This window comes from Bos indicus x Bos taurus, chromosome 19 (genome assembly GCF_003369695.1).
Source record: "Bos indicus x Bos taurus breed Angus x Brahman F1 hybrid chromosome 19, Bos_hybrid_MaternalHap_v2.0, whole genome shotgun sequence".
Classification (NCBI taxonomy): Eukaryota; Metazoa; Chordata; class Mammalia; order Artiodactyla; family Bovidae; genus Bos; species Bos indicus x Bos taurus.
Genome location: NC_040094.1, coordinates 42,651,739 through 42,666,085, shown reverse-complemented (window position 1 = coordinate 42,666,085; position 14,347 = coordinate 42,651,739). Strand labels below are relative to the sequence as shown.

General features: G+C 41.7%; 1 protein-coding gene across 1 annotated transcript; it reads left to right on the top strand.

The window, feature by feature from the left end:
- The first annotated feature begins 8,758 nt into the window (after nucleotides 1-8,758).
- Nucleotides 8,759-14,089, top strand: LOC113877487 (keratin, type I microfibrillar, 47.6 kDa). Its single transcript, XM_027517635.1, has 7 exons — nucleotides 8,759-9,149; nucleotides 10,140-10,222; nucleotides 11,278-11,434; nucleotides 12,580-12,741; nucleotides 12,836-12,961; nucleotides 13,133-13,353; nucleotides 13,570-14,089. Exons 1-7 carry the CDS (start codon nucleotides 8,802-8,804, stop codon nucleotides 13,676-13,678), a joined length of 1,206 nt encoding a protein of 401 aa, XP_027373436.1. The 5' UTR covers nucleotides 8,759-8,801; the 3' UTR covers nucleotides 13,679-14,089.
- Nucleotides 14,090-14,347: the final 258 nt, after the last annotated feature.

Here is a 14,347-nt window from a genome sequence, read left to right as displayed (position 1 = left end):
TCTAGGTCACCTTTTCACTAAGGGTGCAGTCTTTTGAGAGATGTTTCTTCATTGGTCTGAGTTCTGACTCTCTCATAAAGACCAAAGGACTTGACCCTGGTCTCTCATTTCTCGAATTTGATTTACTCTTTTTCAATCTAGGCTCTTTCACAGATTCTCTGTGTAAGCTTGAGCAAGTCATTTCCCTCTTTGGGTCAATGTTTTCTCATTTGTAAAACAATGAGTTGAATGAGATGACCACTTGGGCTGTTGGTAGCTCCAACATTCTAAGATTCTAGGCTTCCTCTGACTTAGACATTGTTTCCATAAAAGAATTTCCATCACCATCTATATGTGTGGGGGAAATCTGTTCTAAGAAAGTGGTTCATTTTCTTAGAATGGGCTTGCAGTACTTGGCAGTACCTTTCCCTAAGGGTGATGCCTCTTTGCATTCTCTTGACATGAAGCTCAGATCTTGACATGACTTCCCTTGATGAAGCTCACATCAGTCAGTTCATGAGCTACAGGTTGTATGATCCCATAGCAAGCTTGTTTGCCCTTCATCACTTTTTAATAACTCACCTTTGGAATTGGCAAAGTCAGCAGTAATCACAAAGGTGTGAATGCCAATCATGACAGAGACTTTATTTCCAGAATAACAAGCTTGAGTGCGATTTACTGATCGTTTTGGACTAGGATCTTTACTTGTGTCCTTTAAAAACTTTTTATTTCTTTAGAGGACTTGTAAGAATTTCCTTTTGGGGTTTTTAATGTAAATTTTATTTCTTTTTCTTGTGAGGAAGTAATTAATATATACATTTTCAGAAAAATTTGGAGAGGACAAAAGTATAGAGAAGGAAAAGAAAAGCATTCATAATCTTACCATTTAAAAGCATCCAGTGTCATCACTGTAGTGTGGTTCTATTTATCTCTCAATTATCATTGTTAAAGTCATATTTTAAAGTTTGTTATGATGATATTTATTTGTTGTAAGTGTAAAGCTCTTGAGTAGGGTCACCATCATTTGAACAGTTGTGATTCTGAGTTCTTCCAAGTGACAGGATATACTTGTAGCTGAATTGCTCCAAACTGTTAGGATATAATAGTGTCATTGATGTAGAAACAATAGTTGGAATCAGGGAGACAACAAGGAACTTCAGTACTGCTGAATTCTACTTACTTCCACACTCATCCTTCATTCTTCTTCAACAGAGTCTATCTATGGATAACAAGATTTTGTTCGTTTTTATTTTTTCTCACTTACTTTGATTTCTGCCCTGAGGTAATGGCAGATCAGATTGTTGTGAAATTATTCAACATTTTTGCAGCATGGTTATTGGGGCTGGAAATACGGTGAGGATCAGCAGATTTGAGTTCTAACTATATTACCCTAAACAAGCCATTTCTCCATTCTGAACCTCAGTTTCTCCGTTTGTAAAATGAGAGGATTGGGTGAAATGAGCATTAAGGTCCCTGACATTACTTGCTCCAAGTTTCCCCCTCTTTTCACTATTTTGGCATTTGGGATCTACCTTAGGAAGTGGAAGGGAAGAAGGGAAGAGCCAAGTGCAAAGCAGTCTTTGATCAGCAGCTGTAGCAGAGATGCTTGGACTCTGCTGCAAGCATCCTTCTCCAAGTTCTGTTCTGTCCCTGGCTTGGATGACAATAAGGAGCCTCTTCTCTTCCTGGGCAATGTATATAGGCACACAACTGAATTCTTTCCTCATTGCCTCCCTTTAGGATATCAAATAAGTCTCATCTTATGCTTAGTGGCAAAGTAGAAGTAGATGAAATAGAAGTAAAGTTATACACATGGGCAGTTCCAAGTGCTTATGCTTCCTGGGTAATTAGTCCCAAATCACTATTATGAATCATCAAATCCAAACAAGCTTGACATCTTTAAACTGCTTAACACACATTCTAATTATTGTAAAAACTCTATATTGGTAAGACTAAAGCTTTATAATCAGGCATACAAAGTGATTGTGGCAGCACTTTTCTAAATAATGAACATCTCAACTCTGGGTATTTAAGTGTCAGTTTACCAAGGCTCATTTTGGGTGTTAAACAACTTGGGTGCCATATTAGAGATGTCCTGGGGACATAATCAAGTCTCTGTCCATGGTTTCATCTTAGGAGGTCTCTTTACTGCCCTTGACAATTTTGACCTTCACCTTCATGTTGAAGCTTTCTCCTCCCTCACCTTCTGTGAGCAGGTCTGCTCTCCCAGCCTGATCTCTGGTTGGGAAATTCCCCCAAATTTGGTCCTCAGCCCCTTGTTGCTTTTTTCTTCATATACTCTCCTTTGGCTCTCTCTCCAACTCTCACATCTGTACTAGGTTCGTATCTGCCCTTTTCATCCCCAACTTATCTCATGAATTCTAGTCTAGCAACTCCAAGGACTTGTTGAAGATTTCCTGTATGAAAATATACAATGCTAATCAAAATTGCATACAATGCTTATCAGAAATAAACTACATCACTCCTCTCCTTAGAACCTTCAATGGCTCCCCATTTCCTTCCTTTGTCCTTTCCCCTTCATTTCTTCCTCCTTCCCTTCTTCCTTCCCTCCCTCCCCTTCCTTCTTTCTGTCATTGAAGTTAGTTTACCCAAAATATTGTGTTAGTTTCAGGTGTACAATATAGTGATCTGACAATCAAATACATTTCAAAATGATCTCCACATGTCCGGTGACCATCATACAAAATCACTGCAGTATTCTTGACTCTATTCCACCATTACATCCTGTAACTTATTCAGTTTATAACTGGAAATATGTATCTCTTAATTACCTTCACCCATTTTACCCAACCTCCAAACCCCTCCCCTCTAGCAACCACCAGTTTGCTCTTTGTATCTGTGACTCTGTTTCTGTTGTTGGTTCATTATTTTGTTTGTTTGCTTGTTTTTTTAGATTCCGATTATAAGTGGGATGGTAAAGTATTTGTCGTATTCTTTCTGACTTATTTCACTGAGCATGATAGCCTCTAGGTCTACCCAGTTGTTGCAAATGGAACATTTTCCTTTTTTTTTTTTTTATGGCTGAATAGTATCTTTCACACCTTCTTATCCACTCATCTATTGATGGGACATTTAAGTTTCTTCTGTATCTTGGATATTGTAATCAATGCTGCAGTGAACATAGGGGTGCATCTATCTTTTTGAATTAGTGTTTTTGTTTTCTTTGGGTAAATACCTAGCAGTGGAATTTCTGGATATTTTGGTAGTTCTATTTTAAATTTTGAGTGATTGCTATTCTGTTTTCAACAGTGGCTGCACCAATTTACATTCCCAACAACAGCATATGAGTACTCCCTTTTATCCACATTCTCACTGATACTTATTTGTTGTCTTTCTGATGGTAGTCATCCTGAGAGTGGTGAGGTGATATCTCATGGTAGTTTCTAAAAAAATTAATTTATTTGTTTATTTTAGTTTTGGCTCTGCTGGGTCTTTATTGCTGCACAGGCTTTTCTCTAGTTGCAGTGAGAGAGGGCTACTCTCTAGATGTGGTGTTTGGGCTTCTCATTGAGGTGGGTTCTCTTGTTTCAGAATACAGGTTCTAGGGCTTTACACTGTGGTGCACCGGCTTAGTTGCTCCAAGGCATGTGGGATCTTCCCAGATCAGGGATCAAACCCGTGTCTCCTGCATTGGCAGGCAGATTCTTTACCACTGAGGCACCAGGGAAGCCCTCTCGTTATAGTTTTGATTTACATTTCTCTAATAATTATCAATGGAAAGCATTTTTTCATATGCCTGTTGGCCATCTGTATGTCTTTGGAGAAACTTGTATTTAGGTCTTATGCCCATTTTTTGATTGGGTTGTTTGTTTTCTCATATTGGGTTGTATGAGCAGTTTATATATTTTAGAAATTAAGCCCTCATCAGTTGCATCATTTGAAAATACTTTCTTCCTGTCCATAGGTTGTCTTTTCATTTTGTTTATGGTTTCTTTTTCTGTGTAGATATTACATTTAATTATTGATTACATTTTGAGTTTATTTTTGGATATGGTGTAATAAAATGTTCCAGTTTCATTCTTTTGCATGTAGCTCCCTAGTTTTTCCAGCACCATGTATTAAAGAGGCTCTCTTTTCCTCACTGAAAATTTTTGCCTCATTTGTCAAAGATTGATGATATAAGTGTGAGTTTATTTCTGGGATTTCTCTTCTGTCCCATTGATCTATATTTCTGTTTGTGTGTGAGTACAATACTGTTTTAATTTCTCTAACTATGTAGTAAATTTTGAAGTCAAAAGGCATGATACTTTAGACTTTTTCTTTCTCAAGACGTCTTTGATTCTCAGGGTCTTTTGTAGCTCTATACAAATGTTAAGGTTATTTGTTCTAGTTCTGTGAAAAATTCTGTTGGTATTTTGATAGGGATTGCATTGAATCTGCATATCTTTGGGTAATACGAACATCTTTATAAAATTAATTCTCCTGGTCCATGAACACAGTATATCTTTCTCTTTATTTGTATATCTTCAATTTCTTTCATCAAAGTCTTACACAGGTCTTTCACCTCTCTGATAGATTTATTCCTAGATATTTTATTATTTTTGATACAATTATAAATGGAGTTGTTTTCTTAATTTCTCTTTCTGATAGATCATTTTTCATGTATAGAAACACTACAGATTTATATGTGTTAATTTGTATTTTGCAACTTCACTGTATTCGTTTATTCTATTTTTTGGTGGCATCTATAGGGTTTTCTGTGTGCTGTGTACTAAGTCGCTTCAGTTGTGTACAACTCTTTGCGACCCCATGGACTGTAGCCCACCAGGCTCCTCTGTCCATGGGATTCTCCAGGCAAGAATATTGGAGTGGGTTGCCATTTCTTCCTCCAGGGGAATCCTCCCAATCCAGGGATTGAACTCCCTTTCTTATGTCTCCTGTATTGGCAGGCAGGTTCATTACCACAACACCACCCGGGAAGCCCGTACAGTTTTCTATATATAGTATAAAGTCATATACAAGTTATGAAAGCTTTCTTTGTTCCTTTCCCATTTAGATTTCTTTTCTTTTTGTCTTATCTAATTGCTATGACTAAGACTTCCAATAATATGCTGAATAAAAGTGGCACAAAAGGCATCCTTGTCTTATTTCTGATCTTAGAAGAAATGTTCTTAGCTTTTCACCACTGAGTATGAGGTTAACAGTGGGTTTATCATATATGGGCTTTATTAAGTAGAAGTATATTCCCCTCTATGCCCACTTTGTTGAGATTTTGTATCATGAATAGATGTTGAATTTTGTCAAAAGCCATTTCTGCATCTATTGAGATGATACATGCTTTTTATTTTTCCTTTAGTTAATGTGGTATAACCATTGATCTGGAGATACTGAACCATCTCTGAATCCCTGGGATAAACCCCACTTAATAATGGTGTGGATCCTTTTAATATATTGTTAAATTTAGTCTGCTAATATTTTGTTAAGAATTTTTACATCTGTGATCATCAACGATATTTACCTGTAACTTAATTTTTTGTAGTGCTTTTGTCTGATTTTGGGATCAGGGTAATTCTGGCCTAGTAGAAAGAATTGAGAAGCATTCCTTCCTCTTCAATATTTCATAATATTTTGAGAAGCAAGTACCAAATTTCTTTAAATGTTTGGTAGGATTGACCTATGAAGCCAACTGGCCCTGGACTTTTGTTTGTTGGGAGGGGTTTTTTTTTTTTTTTTTTTTTTTTGCTTTTTTCTGATTCAACTTTGTTACTTGTAATTGGTCTGTTCAGATTTTCCATTTCTTCAATCTGAGAAGTTTTATGTTTCTAGAAATTTATCCATTTCTTCTTGGCCATTTAATTTGTTGGTGTTTAATTTTAGTAAACTCATGATAATTTGTATTCTGTGGTGTTAGTTGTAACTTCTCTTTCATTTCTGGGTTTTTGGGGCCTTCTCCTTTTCCTTGATGTGTTTAGTTAAAGTTTTATAGATTTTTAAAAAATATTAAAAAAACCTGCTTTTAATTTCATTAATCTTTTCAATTTTTTTTTTTTAGTTTCTATACCACTTATTTTCATTCTGATCTTTATTATTTTCTTCCTTCTAGTAACTCTGGACTTTATTCTTTTTCTAGTCCCTTTATGTAGAAGGTTATGTTGTTTATTTGAGATTTTTCCTATTTCCTGAGGTAGGGCTATATTGCAATACACTTCCCTCTTGGAACTGTTTGCTGTGTCCCATACATTTTGGATTGTTGTGTTTCATTTTCACTTGTCATAGAGTACTTTTGGATTTCCTCTTTTACTTCTTCAGTAATACTTTGATTGTTGAGTAGCATGTTGTTTAGACTCCACATATCTATTTTTTTCAGTGTTCTTATAACTGATTTGTAGTCTCATATCATTATGGTCAGAAAAGATGCTTGACGTGATTTCCATTTTCTTTAATTTATTGAGACTGGTTTTGTGGCCTAACATATAATCTATTTTGGAAAATGCTCCATGTTGATGTGAAAAGAATATGAATCTGATGTTTTGGGGTGGCCTGTATACATCTATCAAGTCTATATAATCTAATATATCATTCAATGCCAATATTTCCTTATTAATATTTTGTTTAGGTGATCTATCTATTATATAAGTGGGGTAGTGAAGTGTCCTACTATTATTGTATTGTCGTCTATTTCTCTGTTTATGTCTGTTAGTATTTGCTTTATGTATTTAGGTGTTGCTAAGTTGGGAGCAGGTATTATATCTTCTTGCTGGATTCATCTCATTATTATTATATAATGTCCTTTGTCTCTTGTTACAGTCTTCATTTTAAAGTCTATTTTGTCTGATGTAAGTATTGCTACCCCAGCTTTCTTTTTATTTCCATTTGTGCAGAATACCTTTTCCCATCCCCTCTGTGTGTGTCTTTATATCAGAAGTGGATCTCTTGTAGACAGCAAGATTGTTTTTTTAAAAAAACCCATTCAGCTACATGTAAAATAATTGCTTGATTATTGGTTGTCCTGGATCTTTGTTGCTGCAGGCAGGCTTTCTTTAGATGCAGTGAACTGGTACTACTCTCTAGTCGTGGTGCTCAGGTGCTCAGGCTTCTCATTGCAGTGGATTCTCTTGCGGAGCATAGGCTCTAGAGTACAGGCTCGTTAGTTGTTGTGCATGGGCTTAATTGCTGTGTGGCATGTAGGGTCTTTCCAGATCAGGGATTGAACACTTGTCCCTTGCATTGGCAGGCAGATTTTTAACCACTGGACCATTAGAGAAGTCCCCCATTGAGCCAAGGAGTGATCAGTTCCTTTAGCATTGATCAGCTAGTCAACCCTAAAGGAAATCAGTCCTGAATTTTCATTGGAAGGACTGATGCTGAAGTTGAAGCTCAAATACTTTGGCCACCTGATGTGAAGAGCTAACTCATTGGAAAAGACTCTGATGCCAGGGAAGATTGAAGTCAACAGGAGAAGGGGGTGGCAGAGGATGAGATGGTTGAATAGCATCATCAACTCAATGGACATTAATTTGAGCAAAATTTGGGAGATAGTAGAGGATAGAAGAGCCTGGCATGCTGCATTCCATGAGATTGCAGAGTTGGCTACAACTTCACAACTGAATGACAACTGCTTTTGTGGACTGAAATACATGGAGAGATAAGCATATAAGTCATGCAGTGTTATGCTCAAAGTGAAATGAAAGCTAAGAGAAGAGGCAGAGATAACTTAGGGAAAGAGGTAGTTCATTTATTTAAGCAGCATGGTATGATGGAAAGAATAGAGATTTGTGTTGGAATCCTGGCTTCACAATATATTAATCCCTGTCCTGTATGTCTCCATTTGCCCATCTGTACAATGGGGATATAATCAGGTACCTTGAAGGGTCATGGTGAGATGTGAATAACAGCATGATTGTGAAGAGTGTCTAGTACCACTTTGGGCTAGTACAGGTATTCAACAAGTATGAGCTCCTTCTGACCACAGCCCTGGTCCTGTGTTCTGTTTCTCATAGTGCCCTGTATGAACTTTGACCCTGGTGACCATCTGCTATTTTATTGATTGACATGATTATGGATATGGTTCCTGATACGCCTATCATATCAGGAAACAAAACCACTAGGAACTATTTTAATGGTCTGAGAGGATCTTCCTTGGTGGCTCAGATGGTAAAGAATCCAACTGCAATGCAGGAGACCTGGATTCGATCCCTAGGTTGGGAAGATCCCCTGGAGGAGGGCATGGCAACCCACTCCAGTATTCTTGCTTGGAGAATCCCCATGGCCAGGGGAGCCTGGTGGGCTACAGTCCATGGGGTCACAAAGTCGGACACAACTGAGTGACTAAGCAAAGCACAGCACAGCACAGAAAGAATCTATTCCTCTTTCTAAAACCATGAATTTGGAATTTGACTTAGCGAATGATAAATGGGTAAGGGTTGTTTGTCCATCTCAGCAAGAAGAGCCAGAGACTTGCCACAGAGTCAGGGCTGTCAAGCCAGAAAGAGCAGAAGCAATAGTGTCCCTGGACAGACCACACCCCAGTAATGAAGGTCAGGGCTTTCATGAGTCCAGCCCTTTGAAGCCACACCATGAAGCTCTTATTTCACTGATGCCCAGCATGGAAGAGGAGTTCTGACTTAGCAAGAAGCCCAAGTAAAGTCTTTTATGAGTTGAGGGACTCTTCTGAGGAAACACAGCAAACCAAGGGGAGGGGCTTTTGACAACCAAATGAGTAAGAAAAGAAGGGTTGTCTTCCACATCCACACCCTCTGCAGAGGGGGTATAAATGCTCCCAAGAGGAAGGAGACTCACAACTCTGGCTTGGTGAACTTGGACTCTTGTGTTCAGTCGGGCACCTTGCTCCCTCCAGCACCATGTCTTACAGCTGCTGCCTGCCCAACCTGAGCTTCCGCTCCAGCTGCTCCTCCAGGCCCTGCGTGCCCTCCAGCTGCTGTGGCACCACCCTGCCCGGGGCCTGCAACATCCCCGCCAATGTGGGCAGCTGCAACTGGTTCTGCGAGGGCTCCTTCAATGGCAGCGAGAAGGAGACCATGCAGTTCCTGAACGACCGTCTGGCCAGCTACCTGGAGAAGGTGCGGCAGCTGGAGCGGGACAATGCAGAGCTGGAGAGCCGCATCCTGGAGCGGAGCCAGCAGCAGGAGCCCCTCGTGTGCCCCAACTACCAGTCCTACTTCCGGACCATCGAGGAGCTCCAGCAGAAGGTGAGGGGCTGGGCACTCCATTGCCTCCAGCAGGAAGTTGTAGGGAGGGAATCCGAGATGTGGTTAAGGAACAATATAAGCTATTCGATTGCCATTTTGCTTTTTCATTTTGTTTTCCTGAGGGTCCATTTTAGGACCAGGACTGTTAGATCTGAGTATTTGCATAGTGTTAGCCTTTGTGGAGGTAGCAGCACTTTGCATAAATAAGCTGTAATTAAAAGCTGCCTCTGAATGCTTCCATGTATTTGCCGACTCTGGAATTATTACCCTGAGGTGTGAGAAAAGACAGCCCAAGAAGGAAGCTGAGAAAGCGAGACTTTTTGTAAGAACTGGGCCAATTTCTTTCTCCCTTATCTGGGCTTTTGGCTGCTCTAACCACTTGTTGATGTCCTCTTCTGGGTACTTAATTATCCTGACTCCATCATCTTGATCTAGAAGCCTCTGGGCTTCTCCTGGTGCCCAGTGCCCAGTGAGGGCATAGAATAGTTGATTAGAACTTGAAAAAGTGTAAGCTCCCTAGGAGGACCCAGCTATCCAGGATGGCTGGGCGCACATGGCTCTGTCTCTGACTCAAGCCCCTCCAATTGCTAGCCGACATATTTATCTTCTCCATTGAATTGAAAGTTTCTGAGGGCAGGATTTAGTGCTTACTCACTTTTGTATCTTTAGCTCCTGCAACCATGCCAGACATAGAGTAGGTTTTTAAAGAGAAACAATGTTAGTTATTATTATTATCAGCTTCTCAATATTTCTTATTAGGAAAGAAAAGGAAAAACTGTGTATGTACTGATACTTTCCTGGCATATGTCTGCATTCTTCCTCCCTCAAGTTTGAGCTCTCTAATATTGAGCAAGTATTGCACATGGGCAGTAATCTTAATATAAGATCCACTGTGATTTCTCATTCTATTTCTTCCATGTAAGTGAATTAGTAGGGATGCTGTTAACTAAAGATAACCAAGCTCATTCTAGAATGTTTTGGGTCTTCTAGATCCTGTGCAGCAAGTCTGAGAATGCCAGGTTGGTGGTACAGATTGACAATGCCAAGCTGGCCTCAGATGACTTCAGGACCAAGTGAGTGGGAAAGGGGGCTGTTGTCTTGCCTCTTTGCTCTCCTTCCTCTTAACCTGTCTTCTATAACAACAAACATTGACAAAGTTTTGCTAACCAGAACTCGGAAACCCTTCTCCAGAGTCAGACTCCTTGCCTGCTTTTCTTTTCAGAGGACATCTTTGAATCCCATCCAGTGTAGAAGTCATGGTCCCCTGATGCTCCACTAAACACAGAATCCAATTAGGAGACTGGAGGAAGTATATTAATTTTGGAAATCTCATGGTTTATGGGTTTTTATCACATTAAATCCACTGTCTCTTCATTTATTAGAAAATACTTGTTGGTGTTCAGTCACTCAGTCATGTCCAGCTTTTTGTGACCCCAGGGACTGTAGCACGCCAGGCCTCCCTGTCCATCACCATCTCCTGGAGTTTGCCCAAGTTCATGTCCATTGCATTGGTGATGCCATCCAGCCATCAGTCCTTCCAATGAATCAGGTGATCAGAATACTGGAGCTTCAGCTTCAGCATCAGTCCTTTCAATGAGTCAGTTCAGTTGCTCAGTTATGTCTGACTCTTTGTGATCTCATGGACTGCAGCACACCATGCTTCCCTTTCTATCACTAACTCCCAGAGCTTGTTCAAACTCATGTCTGTTGAGGTGGTGATGCCATCCAGTCATCTCATCCTCTGACACCCTCTTCTCCTTCTGCCCTCAATCTTTCCTAGCATTAGGGACTTTTCCAATGAGTTGGCTGTTTGCATCAGGTGACCTAAATACTGGAGCTTCAGCTTCAGCATCAGTTCTTCCAATGAGTATTCAGGGTTGATTTCCTTTGGGATTGACTGGTTTGATCTCCTTGCTGTCCAAGGGACTCTCAAGAGTCTTCTCCAGCACCACAGTTCAAAGGCATCGATTCTTACCAGTGCCTTTTCCTCCAGGCACTTTGGCTCCATGTTGAAAACTTGAGTCAACGAGATGGCTGTAAAAACCACAAGCCCCAACTCCCAGATGTCTGACAAATCAAACCAAACTAGAGTCAAGGCCAGGCCTGACCCTGATTCTCTGCATCACAGGTACGAGACAGAGGTGTCCTTGAGGCAGCTGGTGGAGGCAGACCTGAATGGCCTGCGTAGGATCCTGGATGAGCTGACCCTGTGCAAGTCTGACCTGGAGGCCCGGGTGGAGTCCCTGAAGGAGGAGCTGATCTGCCTCAAGCAGAACCATGAGCAGGTGAAGCTCCCTAACAGGACCAAACTTGCTGAGGCCTGTTTCCAACCACAGTGGGGTGCGGGAGAGGCTCAACTAGCTGAGGAATCTGTTTTCCAAACAAAAAGGGATTTGTAGAGAATGAGTCATCTGATAGGAAGCAAGGGTTTTTCTGCTGGTGGCGAGAATGAGGGTGAAGGAAGTTGGCAAGCTCAGTAATAAGGAAAGGTCAACAGCCAGGCAGCACCCACAGCCTCTTCCATTCCCACGGTGGAGCACATGGGGCCACAGAAATCTTTTACCCCAATTCTTCAATTAGTCACTGGGGACACCAGCAAGACCACCCTGTAGAGAGGGCTGAGCTGGAAAAACAACCCCACTCTACTCATTCAGAGCTCCTTCTGTTATTCGAGGAAAAGCACTCACATCATTGCTTCATTAGTTGCATGATAAAGAAGACAGATATTTTGTGCAAATTTTAAAATCCAGAACAATGTAAATGGTGATAGTTAATATTAATTGAGTGCTTGTTGTGTGCCAAACACTGTGCTAAGTGCTTTAGAACTCCAGAGATAGTTCTCATCTTACAGATGAAGCACTTGAGGTTTCTAAAAGCTTCTAGTCTAGAAAGTGGTAGGCATGAGATCCAATTCATTAGCCTTGAAATGAGCAGATAACTATTTCCTTTATCAAAAGCTAAACTGGTGAAATCAAGAAATGACCAGTTAGGTCTATTCTCTGCCAGGATGGCAGATTATGAAGTACGCATTCTTTGCTTCCTCTTTAGCTGGGTTGTATCCTTTATTTTTTTTTAACTCACAGCTAAGATTCAAACCATAGGCTATATGGTATACTGGCAAGAACACTAGACTGGGTGTTTGGGCTTTTAAAATTATGGTCTAGTGCATCTCAACTCAGTCCAAACCACTGCACCTCCAAGTAAGAAGTGGTATACTGAGTACAAGGGTGGAAAGAGGCCATGGACTTGAAAGCACTCTGTAAAGTAGAAGACACAGGTTACTCACTGAATATAGAACCCAGTTAATGAGAGGATCAGAGGGAATGGGGCTTCTGAAAGCTTAAGAATAATCACCAATGGAATTGCACTCTCCCAGAAGAGAGCATCAGGATCTTCTGAGATACTTTGAATTGTCCCCTTCCTCCACCAGGAAGTCAACACCCTGCGGAGCCAGCTGGGAGACCGCCTCAACGTGGAGGTGGACGCCGCCCCCACTGTGGACCTCAACCGTGTGCTCAACGAGACCAGGGCTCAGTACGAGGCCTTGGTGGAGACCAACCGCAGGGACGTGGAGGAATGGTACATCAGGCAGGTGAGCATCTCGGCACGTGGTCTCTCAGGACCCTCAGCCCCTTGGGGCCCTTCAGGTGGGGTCTGATTGTCTCTTCTGCCCTTTGGTGTTTCAGACTGAGGAGCTGAACAAGCAGGTGGTGTCCAGCTCAGAGCAGCTGCAGTCCTACCAGGCAGAGATCATCGAGCTGAGACGCACGGTCAACGCCCTGGAGGTGGAGCTTCAGGCCCAGCACAACCTGGTGGGTATTGATGAGACTCCTGGTGAGGAGGTGAGGTTGGGGAGTCAGGGGCACTGGGATGCCCTCCGGACCACCCTCTCCTGAACCCTTGGATCTGGTGACTTGTTTGGAAGCGATGGAGAAGCCCCTGAAGGAGCAGCTCTGTGACTTTCCTCCCCTTCCCTCTGACAGAGAGACTCCCTGGAGAACACCCTGACGGAGACGGAGGCCCGCTACAGCTGCCAGCTGGCCCAGGTGCAGGGCCTGATCGGCAACGTGGAGTCACAGCTGGCGGAGATCAGGAGTGACCTGGAGCGGCAGAACCAGGAGTACCAGGTGCTGCTGGACGTGCGGGCCCGGCTGGAGTGTGAGATCAACACGTACCGGGGGCTGCTGGACAGTGAGGACTGCAAGTGAGTAGGAGGCTAGTAATGGTCTCCTTGGGGGCTCGTGAGGTGGCTATGAGGATGAAAGATCTTCTTGATGGAAATTAACTTATAGTTTCAAGCTTTTGACTGGAGGCACTCAGGACGTAGCAATACAATACTCTTATACAAAGTGTGTTTCGTATCTTTCTAACTCTTCATTTCACTTTCCTGTAACATGCTGTAATGGTGTTCTGCCTTCAGGCTCCCCTGCAACCCATGTGCCACAACCAACGCTTGTGAAAGGCCCTGCATCTCCAATCCTTGTGTCTCACGTGCTCGGTGTGGACCTTGCAACACCTTTGTGCACTAGAGGCCTCAGTGCCAGCAGGAGGTCAAGGGCTCCAAAGTCACATCTCAGTTCCACTTCTGGGAGCAGCCTTCAACCAGCATCAGCTTCCACTGAATTCCCAGCTAGATCCTTTAACACAAGAGGCTGCAAAGTCCACCAATGGCTCAGTCTGTCTTCTGAGTCCCACGAAGAAATCTACAGCTGAATCAAGTAATGTCTATGCTTACAATGATATATTTGCTTAATGTGTTATGCTCTAGCAAATACTTATCTGTGATTTTAAATAATTACATTAAGTATGATTGAGCTGGTAGGCAAGCTGTGAAACTGAACATAATTGGAATAAATCTTCCTTGTCACTCTTTTGGTCTTTGGAGAAGTGATAAATATCCCTTGTTAATCTCTTAATAAATTCTTATTCTGGCACAAAAATAGTAATTGTCCTTTTCATTCATTCATTTCAAAATTGGGTGTCTTCTGTAGATAAAACAGAATCAGTGTTCTTCCCATCAGATGAAGGAGTCATCACCCCAATAGATGGTCTGTTGTTCAGTCACTAAGTTGTGTCTGACTCTTTGTGACCCCATGGACTGCAGAATGCCAGGCTTCCCTGTCCTTCACTATCTCTTGGAGTTTGTTCAAACTCATGCCCATTGAGTCCGTGATGCCATCCAACCATCCCATCCTTTG